This window comes from Coturnix japonica, chromosome 1 (genome assembly GCF_054131305.1).
Source record: "Coturnix japonica strain WE chromosome 1, WE-NBRP24, whole genome shotgun sequence".
Classification (NCBI taxonomy): domain Eukaryota; kingdom Metazoa; phylum Chordata; class Aves; order Galliformes; family Phasianidae; genus Coturnix; species Coturnix japonica.
In genome coordinates, this window is record NC_140663.1 from 91206067 (window position 1) to 91229158 (window position 23092).

At 33.5% G+C, this 23092-nt stretch overlaps 1 protein-coding gene across 3 annotated transcripts in view; it reads right to left on the bottom strand.

Annotated features, from left to right (window-relative positions):
* Positions 1-23092, bottom strand: part of TMPRSS15 (transmembrane serine protease 15) — a 102291-nt gene that overhangs the window by 9616 nt on the left and 69583 nt on the right. For 2 of the 3 annotated variants that reach the window (XM_085547588.1, XM_085547596.1), the window contains 7 exons: positions 22531-22668; positions 21186-21335; positions 20072-20174; positions 19493-19643; positions 18609-18750; positions 12986-13075; positions 11623-11861 (listed from right to left, as the gene is read on the bottom strand). In XM_085547588.1, coding sequence (XP_085403714.1) covers positions 11728-11861; positions 12986-13075; positions 18609-18750; positions 19493-19643; positions 20072-20174; positions 21186-21335; positions 22531-22668 — 908 coding nt within the window. In that variant the 3' untranslated portion in view covers positions 11623-11727. Of the gene's footprint in view, positions 1-1415; positions 1512-6215; positions 6349-8963; positions 9075-11157; positions 11290-11622; positions 11862-12985; positions 13076-18608; positions 18751-19492; positions 19644-20071; positions 20175-21185; positions 21336-22530; positions 22669-23092 lie in introns of those variants that run through there. The other variant, XM_085547602.1, reaches the window with a different exon arrangement.

Sequence of the window (23092 nt, forward strand, 5' to 3'; positions counted from 1 at the left end):
AGACATCTTTAAATCACTGCTGTTTAAGATCTCTTGTGGTTGTTTTATTTAGACATGTATTCAAGAAAAAATGAAAAATAACTTGCAATGAAATCTCAATTGTAAAAGATCCTTTCACAACCAGTAAAAATGATAAGTATTTGGGATTAGCAGAGTATAAATGGAACAAACAATGTATATAATATATATATATATATATACACACACACACATATATAATGTATGTATTATATATATATATATCAATTATACGTCATATCAAATTAAGAATTCCCACCCACTTTGTCACCACATGGTATGCTCATAAAGGGAACCTGAAAGAACATGAACTATTGCCATCGTCAATATCATTTCAGAATTTTAGCAATTATACAGTAAATTTCAGCATCTGTGTTTGTGGTGGGATTCCAGGATAATGTTTATTATAAACCTTCTTAAGCAGAAACTTAGTAATTGAAATCATTATATAATGTTTTATTTGATTTTGGCAGTTCTTTCTACTTTTTGGAGGTGTACCGTAAACCCCACCATAATGCATGCTGTGCAAGCATTACATTTCATTTAATCTACAAGAAACACTGCTAGTTTGAAGGACTTCAGGTGTTATTTGGACTGAGGAAGATATGGATGTAATTCATTCCAAGGATCATCTCATCTAATGATTTAGTTCTAAATATGGATACATGACATGAGAGTGACATGTGGAATAATTTCCGAACAAGATTAATTTGTCTAAACATAGATATGGCTGGTGTCCTAAGTGCCTTATTGATAAAGTCAGTGGTTTACAAAATGTGATTCATCTTATTCCAGAAAAGACAGCCTGATGAATTAGAATTTGGAAGTACTTATTTTTCTCCGTTGATTTTAGAGAGAACCAAGAATGACATCTCTTATATAGCCATGGTGGAATACCACTCAACTTTAATCCTTCTGCTGGTTTTTAAGTTGTGATATTTTCATGGTTTGGTGGTGTTGCTGTCACGGACACAGGTTAATCTAGGAAACCCGTGACAGATGTACTCATAGTTTAGAGATAAGAAACATTTTATAAATAGCATTTACAAACAAAGCGTGTATGTAAAAAGAATTTTAAAAGTAACAGTATTAATCATTTCCACAATAAATATATAAAAATGTCACATAAAATTATACTGAATGCTAAAAATGCATCAAGCATCTCTCTCCATTAAAATTTGCAATAGGCAAACAAGAATGGAATGTGGAAAAGTGATCTGCCCAATAATACATAAAATTCAGTAGTAGATAAAAAATAAAACCTATTTTAATGGTCCAGACCTCATACAGAATCATGTTAGTCTTGAGATAAACATAAACTAGAAATTACTGTATAAAACATAGTCACTGTACTTGCAATTATCCTCAACATGAGGAAGCACCTTCACTCTACTCACTTCTTTGTAAATATTAGGCTGTGATTAGCTACTTCGGTGATGCTGGCAAATGGACCATCTCCAGTGAATAATACGGTTGATGACATATTTGAATTCCTGGAAGGAAAAGACACACATAGATATTTTTAGAAATTTATGCTGTTTCATTGGTAGATGACTGATTGGGAAATGATGATGTTTGCGGAATTCACTGTAGCATTTTTTAAAATGAAATAATGACTATTTGTCTGGAGATCTGCGAGGACTGAAACTTTCACAGATTAAAACATGACATTCACCTTCAACTTCATTCACCTTTTTCTAAGAACTGCAGTGCTACAATGATATTAAAATACAGAGAAAACAATTCTTTTAGCGAAAGTAAATTATCAGTTTATCCTCTTTTGTGCCTCAATGAATGGTTTGCAATACTGTTTCTTTAATACATGGAGACAGGTGTTGGTGGTATGTAAGTAAAGGCTGAAACTTCTCAACAGTTTACAACATTACATGTTGTTGCTGTGCAACCATTGGCAGCAGAGGGGAAGTTTGACAAAACGGTGTCTGACATGGAAGCGTGGATGATGTGAAGGTGTGTCATTAAATTCCTTTATGTGGAAAAAATGTCATTCATTGATATTCATTAACTCTTGCAGAATGTTTATGGAAACCAAAGAATTGACATGAACGTAGGGAGTGCTGGGTGGTACATTTCAGCAATGGTGACAGCAACAGTGGATTGATTGATTCTGCTGGTGCAGATTTTTCATGAGTGTAGCATGCATTCTCTTGTTCATCAGTGGTGAAAATGCGCAGCTAATAATGGTGACTGTGTTGAAAGTTAGTATTTGGTAGCTGTGAATTTGCTCTATGAAGTAGTTCTATTGTGCTGTTTAGTTTCTTTAGCTGTTGTAGTTTCTGTGGAAATAAATAAAAGGTATTATTTTTGAAGCGACCTACATAAATGCTGATATTTCTGGATTACCGGCTAGATCTTCTCTGAGATTTCCTTTATCAATAGTTACTTTATTTAGCTTCCTCATCTTTCTGAACTAAAATCTAAAGCCTTTTTTTGAGAAAACCTTTGGTAATTTCATATGATTCATTTGTTTTCTTTGAATTCCTAAGATGAACACAGCTGGAGATTCCTAAATGTTATCAGTGATTGCAAAACCAAGCTGCTCATCTTTCAATTAACATATTGATAAATAATGAGTGTTTCTGTAAGTATATATAAGTATATATGTAAGTATATAATCATATGCTTTTCCTGTTGTAATGAAGTTTAGTAGCAGCAATATAGTTCATTCTGCAGCTCCAGCAATTCCATGTCACAGCTCTTAAATATTCCTTGATTCAAGGCATTATCCAGCACATGCATTTAGTGTACTCAAGGCAAAATGTTCTAATAAGATTGCTTTGCTAGAACTGATTAGCATTCAAAATACAGTTAGTTTTTAAATGGAGGGAATGAGAATGGCATATTTTGATAGATTTTAGCTCTAGTAATCTAGTTTCAAAATCATTTCAAAAGGAAGAAAGATTAACAGCATGGGCCAGATCCTAAAGGTGATGTGTAATTTGAGTTTTCACTGGGGATGAAAATGATCAGTTAGAAGTATTGAAGGCTGTGACAAATGGCCTAAAGGAGGCTAAAATACAAATTAAGTAGCCCTCTCTAGCCAGAATTTGCAGAATAATCTTGGATAAGTTTCTTAAAGATTTACAGAGGTATTTATGGTTTCAGTCTCTATTTATGTCTCTGATATGATCTGTAACAATAAGTAGTAACAAATGTTAGAAAAGATTGACATTTTTTTTCATTTTATTTTTTAATTTTCAGGCTGCAGGATATTTGTAATTCATTTTATTTGTGTTTAAGTCACTGGGCAGTGTTTCTGCTTTGTCTGCCGATTTTATGACAAATGAGAAAACAACACTAAAGTATTGCAGCAAATTGTCAATAGTGAACACTTTCTTTAATACAAAAGAAAAGCTTTGTTCACATATGGATTCATATGGAAAAACTATTTTCTAAGTGCTTACGTGCACAAAATATTTTAATGAGAAATCATGCAAATAGAAAATAAAAATAGCCTCTCCATGCTTTCTTGATTTGAAAACAAGCCTCTTCTAAGGGGGTTTAAACTAAGGTTGCTCACAGTTTCTGAACGCAAGTGAAGCTGTGGACCTAAAGATCCCCCCAGTAAACTTTGAAACTACTCCTGTGGTTTCCAGGTGACAATTGACATGATATTAAGTAAGTCTATCACCAAGTTATCAGGACTGTCCACATCCTGGCTGCAAACAAGGCCTTAGTACACTGAGAAACACGTTCTTTTCTACACCCAGCGAATGACTTATAGGATTTCAGCACACAGGAAAGCCTGGGTCTGATAGTCAAAAGTCATAAGGTTTTCCTCTGGTATTTCTATTAGGTAGGCACATAGCTACTGACTGTTCACTTGTGACCTAAATGGAAATGTAAGTAACCTGGGCATCTCAAACATGAAATTTTATTTCAGTTAATTAATTCTCAAGAATTTTATGAGTTCATGAATGAAACAGGCTGCAGGTATGCTTACACTGGTCCCAAAGAAACAAATGTGTTAGAAACCAGATAAGTTCAGTGGTGGAAAGTTCAGTGTCTGATCTGACGGCTCGAAGGAAAGTAATGCTAATAAAAACAGTAATCAGGCATGACAGTGTCATGCATACAGTCATGAAGTGCATGATGAATAAAGGATTCTTCAGGTTTCTCAGTTTCACCACTTTGTGCACCTTTTAATCTGGACTCACTAATAGTATCTGTGAGTTATTTCCCTACCCTATATTTCTGGAGATGGACACATGGGCGTCACTCCAGATTTGTTTGTTTGGCACTTATAACAAATACAACAGCAGCATGCTTGAAGAATGGAGGCAAAAGGATTCTGATGTGTGATGTGTAAAGTCTGTTTGAACATCACACTTGCTAGCTCAGCTACATAAATAATAATCATATGCTGCAGGGCATGATTTTACTCCTTTTCATAAAATAAACAGTAAATGAGACTAGTGAATGTATAAGCAGTTATTAGCAAAGGTAAATAATTCCAGATGAACTTTAGCCTCTTTCTCTGATAATGCATGATTTTATCTAATTATTCAGTAGAGCAGCATGAGCTACAGCCTACCAAAGACCTGTTATTACAAACATTTATTTACTAACAGAAATTGTGCTAGTTGTTAACAAATAAACTGCTACAAGGAGGTAGATTCAAAGAAGGTATGAATAGTGTGATGTTTAAGGGATTTCTACATATGTGTGAAGGTTTCATTCTGTTATCAGGTTTTTTAACAGAAGTAGCAACCAGGATGTCAGATGTGATGCAAGTTAGGTATAAAAACACTATTTTTTAAAATAAACAATAGGAATAGGTAATCAAAACAATGGAATGACAAGGAACTAACCAAGAATCTTAAAAGAATTTATTTATTTATTTATTTATTTTTGACAAGTATACTTGACATTATTGTAGAGACAAACTCTGAAATATTTTGCTTCAGAATGTTATTGAGACAACAGCATAAGTAATTTTTAAATGTTAATGGAAAATATCATGGAAAACAAAGTTCAGTGAAGCCTGTCAATTACTGAAATATAAACTAAATCATTAGACCACAAAATGACTAGTATCCAAAAGTTATAGAAGAAAAAGAGGTAACAGCAGACATGGATAAAGAGGGAAAGGAAGATAGAAGTGGCTATTGTAAATGAATGAAATATCTGACTTGAAGAATGCTTAGTCATACTTTCTATGTCCTTATACACATGCATAAAAAAGATAACTACATCCCTATATCACAGTGAGGATTTGTGCATCTGATACGTATATAAAAGCAGTAGTTAACCAAAGGAAATAAGACTAAAACAGTATATATTCATTCAGTGGTTCAATAATGCTTTCAAATAATGTTATGTCTTTTTCCTTACCCTCCTTTGTCATTTCTACAGTTAATTTATGAGGCAGGCATTTGCAGGCATCTTACTTTCATTAAAGAGCAACATAATAAACTGCAAGCTAAGAATTTCATTTGATTATTACTTGGGTAAATTACATTCCCCAAAATCCTCAGCACTATAGCAAAGACATTTATTATTCATTGGATGGCAGTGAAATTTCATGCAGTGTAAGTGGGGCCAGAATTTGGGTCATAAATTTTTGTAAAAATACAACACTACTGCTCTAAACTCTCCTTACCTCTTCCCTGGAAATTCTGCTGAACAGTAGCAACTGAATACAAATCTGCTTTTTCAATTATGCTTCCCTCCTTCCTCCAGCCCCAAACACACCTCAGCAGAAATAGTTTCCTACCCCAACAACTCATGTTTGATGATAGGAATGATACATATTGGTAGCCCAGTTACAGGGTACTCAAGTGGTTACCTTGAATTTACTTGAAATGAATATCAGCATGACAGTAAAGTAGCCAAGTCTTCTGTTTTCTCCAGATTTAATTTTGTGCTGTTCTCACAAAAATGAGGATATAAATGATGACAAAGTGATAAAACGCTAACACTTCCACACAGGTCTCACAGTGTTCTCCAGTAGTTACTCTGCTGTATTCAGAGTTAGCAGTACAGTGATGAATGATGTAAAAATAAGCATTATGACATGTACGAATTTATTCATTGGGCGCTTCATTTACTTCAGAAAAGTATGCTTGCTTTGGTTTTTATGGGTGGTAAAATACCACTAAAATGATGAGAAAAACCCAAATTCACAAACTCAGCAAAGCTTCAAACAAATTACAAGAGCATTTTATATTTTCACTCACCCTAATCCCAGCTGCTGGCAAATGCTGTCTGAGTGTTTTTCATTCCAATCATCTGCACATGTCAGGTGCCATGCCTTCCCCATCCTGACCTGTACCAGTCCTTCAGTGCTTGCAGAACCATTAAGCAATCTCACTGTAGACCAAAATGAACAGAAGCATTTTAGACAGGTGATCAAAATACAAAGCAAAACCACCCCCAACAAAAAACTATGCAGCATGCACAGATTTATTATTGCTAGCAAAGAACAAAAGAAGTAAAGATGTTAAGATGCACTACAACAGGAATAAAACCAGCATGCCCAGGATGTTGCATTCCTATAGGGAGGAAGCATTATCTTCTTCTATATTTCTACCAAAGGACAGTTTCATAGCTTGTATTTTGGAAGTGTCTCATGAAAAGACAACAAATAATACATTTTCCATCTACTCTAAACAGTGTTTGTTCTTAGCCAGGACTCTGTAATTTCCAACTGCTGTGTGAAGTTTTAGCCTTAACAGCAACCAATGACTGGCAATAAAGTTTAAAATCAGAGCTAACAAAAAAATAGGATTTTCCAGTTTCATTTGCTATGAGAACTTTCACTTTCATTGCAGCTTAAGTTAAAATAATACAAATAGCAATGAAGCTCTGTGAAAACCAATATTTCCATCATTTTTTTTTTTTTCTAAAAGAGAGTATTCAGAAGAAAAAATTGTAAATTCATCAATTATGTGGTGAAAAATGTTATGCCATTGGCATGGTGACTGAGGAAGTTGGAGTAGAAGGTCAACAGAATCCGGTCTATAGCATGAGCTATAGCACGAGGTTATTGCCAGCATGAAGTAAAGAAAGAAAAGATGAGGTATTTGTCTTTTACTGGTTACTGATTTTTAAAAAATAATATTAGCTCTCTAGAAAACTATTTTCCACTGCTTTTTCCATAATAATTAAAGCCTACTGATAAACAAACAAGCAAACAAACAAACAAATAGATAAATATTTGGAAATACCTCTCTGAAACACAGAGCACATGAATGAAGCAGAATATAGGAGTAGATTAATGGAAAACCTTAATTACACTAAATTTTGGAGCACTATTAAAAATCTCAGAATTGCCTGCAGTGTGAGATTTCTCCAAATTATTTTTGACACCTTTCCTCTCCCCTACTTAAAACATAATTCCTCTTCCTTCCTCCTCATCACTTCCACATTCATCTCCAAACACACTTCTGTTAAGCAATGAGAGACTTACTGAGCACTCAAAAAGTATTTAATTAAAAAGTTTATATACTTTAGAACTTTCCAGATGAAGACATTTGCTATGTCTTTGCTGCTTATGGGGAGTTTCAGAAGTTGAGAATATTTGAAAATGCCAGTTTGTCTTGTTTAAAATGGTAGGTGTGATAAGAAATTGAAATTGGTTAAGGAAAAGGAACAAGTATTTTGGACACTAAAAAGACTGGATGTGATGGCATCTAATTAAATTTTTAGTTTATTTTAAAGATTAGATCAATTCAGCCAACTTTTGGATTAAAAGGGTTTCTGGAAACAATTCTGTCAATCCTTTAATGTGAGGTAATTTGTTAAGAAGGAATAGACAACCTATGGCAAAATAAATCTTTGGGACAATGTACAAAATGTTAATGTAGGTGATGGTAACTTCGCCAGATCTTCTTCAGCAATGTTTGGAAAAAACTTTCTAGGTCCTCTTCACTTAACAAGAAGCTGAAATTTTATTTCAGATTTTATTTAGATTTTATTTTGTTCATTTTAAAAGGCAGGATATTATTGCAACAAAATAGTTAAAGCATTAATATGAAGACTGAATTTAGGCTTTCATGCATATATGTATGCATATAAAAGATGTTGAAATCAATAAGAACTGTCGCCATGCATCTAAGGACATATCTGAAGCACTTAAGTCCTTAAAACAAAGGCAGATGATGATGTATTAAGCTTAAACCCTGCTTTTAACTTTCCTATTAGTGTTCCGTAATACATTGTCAGAAAAGCGCTTTGTTAGGAACAGTAATTTGGTTTCTGCTCTAAGCCCAACATGATTTTAACATCACTTTTACATTTAAGTTGTTGTTTAGGGAATATTATTTCCAGGTTATATGAAATTAAGCCATATGTTGTAAACCTAAATTTTGGAAATGACCATTTTATTAGAAGATTAAGCAACAGTAACTATTGCTTTCCCTGTTGTAGGAATCTGCACATCCACAGTGAGCAATAGGTACCACTTTTGTAGCTGTGCCATGCCTTCACCCTGTGGCAATGCCTGCATGAGGTGGAGTCCAAGCAGTCTGGAGGGTGCTATGTGCTGCTCTTTAACCTCCCACTCACAGAAGTATTTGAGAGTTTCTGTCAAGAAGATTTAATCCTTAGCCCACAGTACAGCATTTATACTGTTATTAATCTCAAATTAATTGCAGGAAAAACTGATAAAATGTGGAAATATTAAATGGATATAAGCAACAACATGCAATGAGTTTTCGCTGTATTTGAGGTCATTATAAGCAGTCACAAGTTTAAGCATAGAGTAACTTCCTACCTTTACCAGAAATTTCCACCAGATTACACTGGCTCAAAAATAGATTTTGCTTTTCTATCCCTGACAAAGCTGACAGATACTGATCTGTAAATTTGTATGTCTTTCATGTGGTTGCACTAGTTTACACAATCTGTGTTATTGTGCCTATTTGCCTAGGTAACACTTACTAAATATACATGCATCATTTTTCTATGTATGAAGGGAAACTCACTGCACTTTGCTTCATCAGAGCCATCTTCACATTGAGGTAGCTTATCACAAAGGTTATCCAATGGTATGCACTCTCCACTACGACACTGATATTCTTCAGGTGCACAAGCTCCTAAAGGAGAACAGGAAAGGAAAAGGAAATTGTAGTTTCTAGGTTCAATTCTGATCATTTAGCTTACTTGAAAATAAAATTGGCTGAATTGTACACAGGACATTTTCCTAATGCCTTTCTGCTTTAATTCTCTATTCTCCATTTCCTCGCCTTCCCTTTCCATTTATTGCTTTTTCAGAATAAAGACTATTCTTAGATAAATAGAAGGGAATGCATATAGCATATAAAGTAAAAATAAAACTGTAATTATTTCTGTGTCCAAGGTGTATTTTTAATGGTGCAATTTATTATGTGGAAGTTTTATTTAAGGCAAGACAATTGATCAACTTCTGATTTTTTAATATCCATATACAATTATTCATTTGACAGTCAGAATAGACTATTGTGTAACATGGATGCAAAAGAATATGATTTCTAAACATATTAACTTGGAATAGCTGTGAAAAATGCCAGATTTTTCACAGAAATCATTTTGTGTGGCTAGATGAGAACAATAATTTCAAATCCGCTTTTTAAAAAATCATATTTTATATTATAAAAAAACACATATATAGTCAAATTATTCTATATCTCAATATTTCATTGAAAAACAAAATGAGAAGAAAAATCTTTTCTTCTAAAATTCACTTAATGTCAATGCTTTTATGTTTGAACCTGTAGGCTAATGAAATTAGAATGCGTCCTTTGGCTGCAAAGATCATCAATAAGCATAATTCTTTTGGAAATGAAAACCTTTTAATATATTTAAGCAGCACTGGCAATGGCCACTTTGAGAACTCTGCCTTACTAAGCTTAATTCTCATTTTACAACAAAGGTTCATTTTTTGCTGAACCAGCTGAAAGAAGTCAGCACTGTTGGGCTTAATAAATGAGATAGAGAAGGAAGAAAAGGCAGCAGTAGAATGGATTTATGCCGATGTAAACCTGCATCTCAGTCTTGTACAAAGGGAGTTTATTTTGCAACAATAAATCAATGCTTATGATTTGTTCAGATATTAATTAAGTTCATATCTGTGTTACTGCTAATCTGTAAAAGAATTGTAGCTTCTTAATGTGCCAGAAGATGCTTGTCTTTATATTTAAAGGAAAAAAAAGTGTAGATTCTTGTTTTCTTTCTCTTCATGCACATGAATGGTACTGCACCCATCTCCAAACACAATGCTTTTCTCTTATTTCTGTTGTCAGACTTCCACAGAAGTAACACAAAACATTTAGTTAGTTTCAACAAGATTTGTTCTAGAGATAGTATAAGGATTTGTACTAGTAAGCATGCTGCTGTTCCATATACTTTTGTATTTGGCACAATTTTGCATGTTTTTGGAGAGACAGTCTCTGAATTTTGCAAATTACAGGTCTAATTGCATTCAAGAAAAAACACAATTATTTCATCAGGGGTCTGACCAGGACCAGAAGCAATGCTGTCCAAATATATAAAAGTACCTTTTCCGAGACCCTTCATGTATTAAGTGTACCACTGGCAAGTTTGCAGAGGACACCAAACAAAGTAGTGGAGTTGAAACAACAGAAGGAAAGGATTCAAACGGACTTGGAGAAGCTTGTGAGCATGTGTAAACCTAACAGGATTCAGTACTGCTCTTGGGGAGGGAGATGTGTGTGCAGACTGGAGGAAGAACTCACTGAGAATAGACCTGCAGAGCATGACATGGGAGTCCTCCACAAAGGGCTGGCCATGAGTTAGCAGTACACACTTGTAGCTCAGAAGACACCAGTGAATGTGTGACAAAGTGATTGAATGACAGAACCTTTATAAACAATCATTAATATTTGTCCACTTAATATTTGAAAGGTTTATCAAGCAAAATAATGAGTCACTTTTTTCCATACAGTTGCAGAGAATGAGAGATGGTACAGATACTGACCAATAGGTAATTTTGTAAAGTAACAAGTGTTGCTTTTTTTTTTTTTTTTAATAGAAAACATAAAATGCAGATGGAAAACTGCAAGTCTTTTTAACTTTTTGCTATTTTTTGTTAATTATGGACAGAGAGACACCTCCTATAGTGCACTCAATTGTATTTCAACTTTGGTATAAGCTCTTAAAGATGGGAGATCATACACTTACCTAGATGGTAGCCAGTAGTAAAGTTTGCAAGAAATCCCTTTCTTGTTGAAAACTTGTCCGTAAAGAGAGTTACTGTCATTTGGTTTGTTGTAGAGAAGATATCAGGCAATGGGTTGTTTCCCGTATAGACAGCTATTTTCCAGGAGAACATGAACAAATGTATGTTATTTTGTTCAGATCTATTTTGAAATATTTTACGATTCAATGCAAATGCTGCTACTACATGAATGCAGTTATTTCTCAAAACTAAGTGCAATAAGATTGCAATGACCAAAGCTCAACCCCTAATTTGACACATCAATACAGAAAATAAGAGATATCCATAAGCATAAATTATCTTATTTACTGAGAAGTTTCTTTCTTTTGGATGCATGAGAAGCTGAGTGCTTACAAACATTCTGGAAATGCAATGTCACATACCGTATGTTATCTCAAGTTCTTCTCCTAGTTTCTGAGACACATTAATATGAAGAAATGAAGAAAGAGATAATTTATTTCCTTTACATCAGATGGAACTGATGGCAGTTTGCTTGAGTGACCTGACTGCATTCATAGTACTACACATAAGTGTTACTTGCCCAAAAGTAAGGAATCTTGTCCTCTGCCGTCTCTGACTTCAACTACATCGTAAATATTTTCCAGATCAAAAACCTGAAAATGAAGTTGAATGTTTTTTCCTTTTTCGGCATTTAAGTACCATACACCTAGAAAATAGTAACACACACACAAAAATCACATCATTTCTTTTTAGAGTTTACTGTGTAATTTTCATGTTAAAGGAAAAAAAAATCTCAGCAGCAATATTCAGAACCTCCCAAAAGATGCAGAAGTTTAAATCTTAATTTTAAAAGCAACTTTCACTGTCCAGACCTAAAATTTCATTGACTCTGGTTCTCTAAAATACCTTTGAAAATTGAATTTAAGCTTAAAACTGCCTTTCAAATTAGTCACAGAAGAAGTATTTGCCTCTGTTTAATCCACCCTTACCATATTTATTCTGAGTAAGTGAGGATACTATGGAAATCTTGCAAAGTCATAAATAAACAATATAAAACACTTTTCTCACTTCATAGAAGGAAAAATATTTTCTTGCTAGTTACAATGTCATCTGGGAACTTGTGAAATTAACACCTGAAAATGAGAGCCATATCTCAAATGGGACAGAAACACGGAATAACATTTTTTGTGATTAGCATCACAACACAAATCTACAGTTAAAGGTGAAATAATAAATAATTGAAATTTAATTAAGAAGAAACAGCAAAGTTCTCTTCCTTGCTTCATCCATCAACTGCACATGGCATATCACCTCGAAACATTGTAAGTCTAATTTTCTTTTTCACTTTTGCCAACTCTAGCTTAATCTATATTAGGTAACATTAGTAGAATAATGCTGTCTTTTCACCAATATGTAAAGAAACATTCAGTAGAGAAGTAATCCCTTTCAAAATGCATACTTACATTCTTTCACCTTAAAAAGTTTAACTATTTAATAGAAGTGATAACTACGCTACTAACCTGGCAAATACATTGAAATGAAATGTTAAAATGCAAACGTTCAGCGCTTTGTTGTACTGACATAAAAATATTTGACATGAAAGATGTGATGCGACCAGCCAGTCTGAAACGTAATGGTTATGGTCATTATAATCATCTTTTAATCAACTAGCACAAGATTCCTTTGCTTCTGCTAAGTACATACACAGAGTTTAGTTAAAAAGAACCCACTGTATTTAGCTAAAATCCTTTTGGCTTGACAGTAGGAAAGTGCATTTAGAACCCTTATACAACTAAACTTTTCCTGAAGACTGGGAGAAGAATAACTTACAAGAAGCTTGATTAGGATAATTGTTTGGAAAATTTTCAGAGCTGAATGTACTGTTTGGTTCCCAGAGTTCAACTGGACCTCCACAGTCAGCTGAAAAAGAGAACATTTAAAAAATATATAATTCATCTATTGCCTTACTGTTGCAATTAGTTGTCTTCAAAGACAATTTGGAAAAAGTAATTTTATGAGGATGATATTTAATGTTATCACTATAAGTACCCAGCTATTCTGCTATTGTTATAAAGCTTGAATAATGAATTATGAGAAGTCACGATCCCAGTAAGGAACATTGGAGTAGCAAGATGTGTAAGAACTTCATTGTCCTTATTAGTTGCAGTCTTGAAGTCAGACTTGCTGACCCATTTAATTCATGCCATTTCATTACCTATAACTATTGGTCAGAGAAGTGCTAGTGGCAAGGTGTACATCTGGATTCCTAATGGTGTTATGAAAAGTTATTCCACATGTAGGCATTGGAATAACATAATTTCCTTCATGTGGTGAGTACTGGTCTGCAAACTGTACACATGACAGAAAACTGGCTGAAAAAGTTTGTAATTTAACAGTCAATTAATTTAAAAGCTAGAAAATTAATATGTAAGACAGAAAGCTCCCCTTTCCCTCTTAATGTATGAATAAGCATGTACGCCATGCTTATTTGACCAAACTTTTTGGGGCATTAACAGAGATACTGAAGTATAAAGCCTATTTTGTCAATCACAGGAAATACTTTGCAGCAAGACCATATGGAACTGTCATTGCAAACATTAGAATTTATTGGATAATTTCTTGACAGCAATATCTTATCTGAAAAAATCTTCAAATAATTCTAAAAAAACCTGTTCAAGTCTTTACCTTTTCACTGTTCATCTTTGGTAAGAAAGCAGTACATTTTCTAATTCCATAATCTTTTAAATTGTATTGATCATTTTTATTACTGCAACTATTACCATCTAATTCATCAATTAGATATGAAACTTTCATGTTAAACTTTTATTTTAAAACAATGCGCTTACCATTTCTACCTTATATGCTTTGATACCTACGATGATGCCTTTTTACCCTACTGACAGCACAATATACAAAAGCTTGTACATATATTTTAACAGAACATCAAAAGATTGAGTATAATAAGATATATAATTTTCCTATTAGGGGATGTTTTTAGATACATTCTCAGCTGAGAGACTGAGCATAAAATACATAGTATATAAGTACTTTAAAAAGATATACTGTCATTTTTATTTCATCAGGAGCATAAAAGTTTTTAATTACAACCATAATTATATGGTACAAATAGCTATCTGTTTTTTCCTTGAAACAGCTTCTCCAATATAAAAAAGATCTTTATCCTATACATGCATAAGCAATTATATGTGAAATTAACATTTATTTAAAAGCAGATATTCCAGATATACATATGCACACATACATACACTCTCACACAAACACAGATTATTAACTGTATTTTACACACTCAATATTCTCTTTCAAGATATAGTAAATAAAATTGGTTTACATCCAAACTGCATCTAATTCATAGATCAAAATTTTACTTTAAACTGAGATTTGTTATTTATGTTCATGGCAGCTAAACATAAATAACATCACATTTGCCCACTTTAGTTTCTCTCAATTATTTTTTCAGAAATAAACACTATTCCTCCAGACCTTTCAGAAAATAGAAGTAAAGGCAGAAGAATTCTAATTTTTTTCTTAAATTTATTTTTATTCCTTTAATTAAATGTGATTTTGTTAACACACAATTTGGCTAAACATTGATTCCATTATGTCTTACATATTGAGTCTTGATGTGTCTGTCAGAATTACATACTGTGAGGCACTAGCATAAGGACCTCATAATCTACAAGCCTTTCTAAGTTTGACAATTGCATCTCACTCAGAGGAAGTTCTCCTAAATACAAGAAAGAACTTTCTTATCACACTCAACTTACAGGACTTTAATTAGACTTCTGGAAAGATAAATTGAACTCTATGAAAGGAAAGCAGCTCACTAATGTGTATTATGTTTCAGCTGTATGGCTTAGAATGACAGAAAATTTCTGTAAGTACAATTAACAACAAAAAAATGTTAAACTGGCTTTTGTTATGAAATATTAGTGCTCATATGAAGAGACACAGAACTACTGTGAAGCTGTACGAAGTGTCTGTGAAGCAAAGCCATACCATCTGATGATGTAAGCAGTGTAAAAGAAAATTCTTAATCTCTGGCCTTGGGAAGCTCATGATGAAAACTGATCTAGTGTTGAGTAAGGCATATCAATAATGATTATTTTTCTTGCATGGAAAAACAATGGAAGCAGTTGATTTTACTCATGGAAAATTTGTTTTAAAATAAACATGAGTTTATATGGAGTTATACTGGATCAAATGCCAGATGCTCGTTAGAGAACCAAACAGTAATCAAAACCAATAATCATGCTTCTTTCAGTTAGCATAATGAAGGATTTTCTCAACACTGTAGAAAACGATATATAACCCTTCCAGAAAAAAAAAAAAAAAAAAAAAAAAAGAAAGAAAAGAAAAAAAAAATCCTCTGCTTTTGCCAAAACATTAATTTATATTGACACACATTAAAAGCGTGGAATCTACTCTGTAATTTCCATACTGTGGTTTGTATCATACCACTCACCGTGGCAAAAAAAATATTGGTTTTTCAATGAGCTTTTGTGACACTGTGAATTACACCACTGTTTCTCACTGAAGCTCTACGTCTAGCAGAGAAAATTGGCTCAATGCAAATTCTTTCATCTCTTGTTTATAGATGTGACATTTGTAGTGAAATCATCAGTGTTAGTAAAGTTGCACCACATCCATCAAAATGTCATGCTTCTTTGAAGATGATTGATAATATTGACATTTTTCAGCAGGTTACAGGCAGCGTATACATAGCATGCCTCAGCTAGTCAGAATTCAATCAAGTTAGTTTTTCCTCAGGAACTGCTTAGATGGCACTTTTACACCATATTGAAGAACAATATGGATCCTCTTATTCATTTTATATTTATACACCACATGAACACTCCATTCTTAAATATTCAGGCCTCAACACTATACTTTGGGTTGAGATCCATAGTTTGAAAACTGTTTCTATGGCATTTGGCAGTAGCACTCAGCTATAGTTTACTACAGATACTTTATATCATTAATCATTTGATCAAAGTTATCTTACAAGCTGTATTTACCCACACAACCTGGAAGAGTGCTGGTGGTGGCATATATCAGCACTTCCCAACAGTTTAATGAAAATTGCAATCAAATTCCAAAACTTACTTTTCATACCTGACTGTAATTACTAGTGCTAATAATATTTTATTTTGCTAACAGAGACATCTTGTAGGACTTTTAAGCCCCTTTTTATAACAGTGTTCTAAAATTTACTTTTGCTCTTACATTCAGAAGAATTGGCTTCCTTGACTGTTCAATGCAATAGATTTAGAGATTATGGATTTGATAGAATCTCAATTAGTTCATAGCGCATCAATATGAACATAGTGCAAATAGTCTTTTTCTATCTTTTTAAGTTTAGACTTCTACTAGCTCTATTCTTTGAATGGAGCAACTAGCTATGCCTCCTAAGGGACAGTAAATATAGCAGAAGGCAGTTCTGGAACATATTTTCTGATTTAATGATTTCAAGCCTTCTGAGAATAGGTCAGGAAGTCTTTGTTTCCCCCCCAGAAAGTTTGTGTCTCTCCCACATTATGTTGCAAAGCCTCATCATATTTTTATTTTGCCACAACCTCTTTTCATATTAGTATCCATTTTTGGATGTACTTTGAATGTATTTGCATCAGTTTTTGAATATATGTGAATCTGTTTACATTGTATGAAATTATTCTTCTTTATTTTATGTGCATTTTCCAGATTTAAAATGATGCCTAAAGGTTTTTTTACATATTTTGCTTAGGTGAGATTCTTCTAACTGACCCTGTGACATGTATGTCTGGATTAATACATGTAGAAACATAATTCCTCTATTTCATTAACTTTCAATTGAGGTGGAGAAGATCCACAAGGAAAATCGGTGCTCCTCCAATTTCTGAGATTCAGAAGGGAGGCCAAGGAACCAGTTATGGGAGTTGAAATGAAACTACTCATAGCAGGGAAACAGCTCCATCCAGTGTTACTAGAGCCAGCAGCTATTCACCACTGGGAGAAGACTGAGCAAAGCAAGACCATGTTCAAGAGGCGTCATTTTGATGTGCTACAAGATATAGTTTAGTAGCTTAGTGCTAATAGTAATGGTGATAGGAGAATGGTTGGACTAGATGATCTTGTAGGTCTTTTCCAACCTTGTGATTCTATGATTCTGTGATTCTGTGAAGCCTTTTAAAGTCAGTATTTGGTTTTGGCACATTAATAATTTATTCAAATATTGAAACCACTCATTAGATCAGGCAGACAAAGTCCTTTCTTGTTTTATTTTTCCTGTAATCCCAACTCCTAACTCTGTCTTCTCTGTTTTCCTAGTAAGATTTTTTACAAACCAAACACTGCTCTCTTTTTCCTTCTTAATGTAACAATATCTAGAATAAATAACAACATGGCCAAATGCATATTGGAAGATCTCTTTCACTGTGGGCCTTGTTCCAGATAAATACTTCAGTTTTGGGTATTAAACAGTCATATGGATCATTCTTAAACTGTTCTGGCACTATTATTCTTTCATCCCATTGAGCACTGGATTTTTCATTGTGCATGTGTTCTCAGAGCTTGGCGAACTTATGAACTTATGCTGTTGAGACCTATGGAGATATTCTGATGTGACTTTGCAAACCCTTTTGTCATTATTAATCATTTATAATTTCAAATACAAAAGTAACTATCCTTCTCTTTCTTTGTTCTCTCCACATTACTGTTGTCCTGGAAGTTTTACTAGTTTAAGATCAGCAAAATAAATTCTAAATTCTTTACCGAGTCTGGCTGGGGTGGAGTTAAATTTTCACCAAAGCAGCCCATACAATGTTGTGTTTTGCCTTGTAGCTAGAACAGTCGATACTTCACCAATATTTTGGCTACTGCTGATCTGTGCTGGCATATCATAACGGCTTTCTCCACCCAGTAAGCTGGCACTTGGCAAGAGGTAGGGAAGGAACTTTTCACGGACAGCTGAGCGAAATTAACCAAAGATATATTCCATTCTGCTGTATGGTGTCACACTCAGTAAAAAAAAAACAAAATGGAAAAGGGGATGGCAGGACTCTTGTTATAAACACATCTGTCCTTCTGAACAAACACTATGTGCACTGAGGCCCAGCTTGCCAAGATGGGGTTTCCTCATGGCCAAGATGTGGCTTCCTCCTTCTGCTTTTTTGAAGGGGAGTGAAACAGAAGTTTGGTTTAGCAAGGAACTACCACAACTTGTATTTCACTCTTCAAGTCTTGGAAGATAATGTACTGATAGCTTAAGCCGTGAATCTGTCAGTTCTATTGCTACGAATGGAGTCATGAGCAGCAAGCCTAACAACTATTTTGAAGTTAATTTTATAATGTTGGAGAATTTTTAAAACCGGAGGGATTTTATTGCAAATTCTGAGTCACAGAAACACAAATACAAGAGGAAGAACTGATAATCATCAGTAGTTTAGTATTTACTTACTGGGAACCGAAGCTGTTGTAGTGGCAATTGGAAATGCAGTTGGCTCTACATAATTGCTTTCATTACACTTTCCCTCTGTCAGGCTAATATCATCCAAGGCTATCTCACTTGGAGCCATCTTTGTAAAGGCATCAAATATAACCTGAAATTCATTAGGGGAAAAAAAAAAAGTATATATATATATGATGAAACACATTTTATCTTTCTATTCTAGACCTTTCTGTCTTCTTTCTTGAATACTAATTTCCATTATAATCTGAGTTGGTGCTACACTCAGAGGTGAGTATCAGAGATGACACAGGATTCTCAGCAACACAAATGCCTACCATGCAAACAGAGAGGATCATTATAAGGAATGCAGGAACTTCATATAAGTGATGATCATAATTTGAAAGTATTCCATAACTTACATATAAATTAGTGTAATTTTTGATACACAACATTCTGTATCACTTACCAATCCAAACCTTATGATCTTATGGCTTATCTACATTAAAAACTGCAATTTATCTGATGTTCATTACTGTGTTTTACTATATATGTACTTAAAGAAATCCTGCTGCCAAGGCATTTGTGAAAAAGACATTTTGATGTCTTTAATTTATATGGCATAGGTATAGAGCATGTATAAGTAAAGTATTATAACTCTGTTCTTGAGGCCCCAGAACACACATCTGCTAGAAATGTGATGCAGCCAGGTCACAGATATATACATTTCCTCGGGCAGTGAATGCATCTTTCTGACAGTGTTTTTGCATTGATAAAAATTATTATAGCAAGATAAGCCATCAAAATACTGATAAAATAAATTTTGAGCTGTGGATCACTGGGTTCATTTGGAACAAAATTGACATAAATTAAAGAAAACTGAATGTTTAACAAACCTTAAAATCAGATGTTTCATTTAAAGTTACTTGTCCATAAATCCATTTTTTCCCATAGTTTCCTTCTTTCTGGAAAATTATCTTTTCCAGACCATATTCTCTTCTTATGCTAACGCGTAAACGGTAAATGTTAGGACTGTACATGTAATACCTAGAGGAGTAAAAACAAAGTTTTCTATTTTTAGAGCAAAATGAAAGTTTGTGGAGTAATATCTAACTTTTTAATATTTGGAGTTTCATTTGTCATGATTAAAACTGAAAGTTTTACTTGGTGTTTTGCCACATTTTCTGTGGGTATTTAGTTAAGCTTTGTGACAAAAAATTTTATGGTTTTATACTTCTGTGTAGAAATAAATGCTGGGTATGGGGTGAAAAAGAGAATACATCAAAGCTAACTGTAAGACTCAAACCTATAATGGAGTAAGTTTCAGAAGTTAAGACTGGTCATGGAAGTCTAAAGAGATGTAGGGTAGTCCACTGACTTGAACTAATTTATATGTAAATATTATTTGGTTTTATTTTTAGAAGAAATATATATTTGGGATCTAAATGTAATATGTAGAGATTATGTAGAACTACCAAAAACTTAGACAAGATGGATCTGAAGAGATCAAAGGCAAACTTTGAATTCGAACTCTTCCTTCTTGAATTCCAAGTCCTGTGGGGGTTGAAATATAGAATCCTGCAATATAATGAGCACATTTTAGACAATAGAGAACTTTCTTTTTTCAAACAAGAGCAAGGTGTTTTTTGTTTTGTTTTCTCTTTAAAAGTAGTATTAATAATAGCAAGCACAAATGGTATTCTGAAAATTATTTAGAAAATGTTGATTTACTCAGAGAGAGGAATAATTTGTATACAATAACATGCTGAATTATGTTTTCATTTCCCCATGAGTAACTTTTGCCAGAGTAATCTGCAGTTTTTCCAGATACTTGTCACTGTAAAATCCACTTGTCTAACATAGCATATATATGGTGATCGTGAAATCCAAATTACATTAACTACTTTTAATTGGGCAGATCAATCAGTTGAGTTAGATTGTTTGGTTTGCCTGTTGAACTAGAAAAATTTTGTATCCAATTTCTGAAAAAGCACTCATGGTATGCATTCAAGCTCCTGTCAGTATTGTCTCTTTAACTGGAATCCACGCATGATATGATCTCTCTTTTGATAAAGTTATTTTGCCATAGATGTTCCTGGAGTTTGTTGTGCGTATGTGTATTGAAAATTGTTATTGCAACTAGGAACAAAGAAGCCCTATATTCCACACAGATCTACCTTTTTTAAATAAAACATATTCTATGACTGTCATGATGTAGACAAGGATGAAAAATTAGTTTTGGTAAAAAAATAATACATTTTTTCTTCCCTTTGAGGTAAAGAAGGAATATTTTAACCTACAATGCTATTGTAAAATAGAAATATCTTCCTTGGACTTCAAACAGTGTTAAAAATCCTCAATACTTCATACTATAATCACTTCATGTATTTCATTTATTTTTAGTTTTTGTTTTGGTGTACTTACATAAGATGAAAATGAGTTGCATAAACCTTTTTGTCTGATACCTCTCTATCATTTTTATGGCAGAATAAAATTGCATGCTCTCTAAAGAAAACATCATAGACTTATATAACATAAGCTAAAATTAGCTTTTCCTTTAATCTGAAGGAAATTCGTATTTGACCTTACCTGACGCATTTCCAAATGTATGATCAAAATCAGGACCACTCATAAAGGGAAAGGTAGGGCCCTGATATCTTTGCCAGTTTAAATCATCATATAAATCTTGTATCCAGTAACAAAAGCCGTCTTCAAAAGTACAATTGACTCTCTCAAAATCTGTTAATAAGAAGCTCTAGTAAATAAAAATGACAAATATATTAAATATTTTCTCAGGTTTACATAAGGGTAAGTGACAAAGTATAAATTTTCAAATGTGTTTGAAAATTGGTGTCCATGGTGACACTCTTCTAAGAAACATCGTTACTCACTGAAATGTTTATTTTTTACTGTCAACAGCTCATTGCCACTGAGGGTGGCCTGAAGGCTGCACTCCTCCATCAAACTTCTTTCCTAATCCTTTGTTAATAAGTCTCAGATGAACAAGACTCTTAGCCACAATTCAGGCTGCTCCAGCTAAAAGTGCTTCCTATCAGAGCCACCAGCTATGTGCTCAATATGTAAGTAATGTGCTTCATGCACCAGTAATGCTCCTTTCTTTGTTCTCTGCTTCTTCTCTGATCATACAGAAAGACATTACTTTCCACAATTTGCTCTGTGTCTTTTCATGGAACCTTGAATTCCAAATCAGCCCACATGACAAGAATTTAGTGTCACTTTGGAAGTTTCTTCTGCAGCATGCCCCTCTCTAGTCACATTCCCTATTCATTTCTACTCAAAATTTAGCAGCTGAAGCAATCTTCACTTCAAAATCCATATCTAAGTTTTTTAACAACTACTAAGGTACATCAGAGCATGAGTTGTATTGTTGCATTTTGTCACTGAAGACTTATTACATCTGGATTTTTTATTTTTTAATTTTTTTTATTTTTTATATTTTTTTCCCAATATTTATACACTGAAGCAGTATTTTCCTTGATGATTTGTTTTACCACTTAGGACTGCTATTTGTGGCAATGAGGTAGGACACGAGAAACCCCGGAGAACAGGTATTGCCTAGAGATAACAAAGTAATGATTAGCAGCAGTGATCACACTGTATTTGCTAGTGAAAAAACTTGCCGAAAGGAATCTCAAGGAAATATAGCCATAGTTTTGTTATTTTATTTTAGAGCACAAACATTGTAAGTCAACTCCCTATTGCTAGTTCCAGGCCCGTATGACTGTAGACAGTCATTCTGAAGTCAATGATATGATCTGTAAAAAAAGATGAAATTTCCCAGTGTGGGCCAAGGTGAAGGACTGAGGCTAGAAAATACTGCTTCTCTCTCCATTTCCATTTTATAAAACTGAAAATATAATCTCATCATGCAATGCAGACTACTACAACAATGACAACAAAAAAGAACACTTACTTTTTAGTTCACTTGCATTAAAAGCAGTGTATGTTGCATTAAAGCCATTGTAGTTTCCAGAATAATCAGATGTAAACCTGACTGTAACCTCATGAGAAAAAATGTGAACTGTCTCGGGATTAGATCCTGAGAGAGAAGCTGAAAACAGAAAGAAAATTAGTCAGAAAGAAATCAATCCCATGTAAAATGAAAACCCTGGCATTGTTATGATAAAAGCTCTTTTGAATTTGAGAGTGTTTTCTCTTGTACTATAAGATATTCAAAATCCTCATAAATCTTCATAAACATGCTTATTATGCTGCAAATTTTCTCAAGATGTACAGATGCACTCTAAAACTCTGTACTAACAATACTGAATATATATGTTATCTATACTTTCACAGTTTAGTAATTAGTAAATATGCTTACAGACATTTGAGGAGAAATTTTGAAATTAATATAAAATTATTTTATTTATTTAAATGTAGAGTCTACTGGAGATGTACCCTTTAACTGCAATGTTTTACAAAACCATCTGAAGGACAATCTTTAAGATTATCTTTACATCATTACACTATTACCA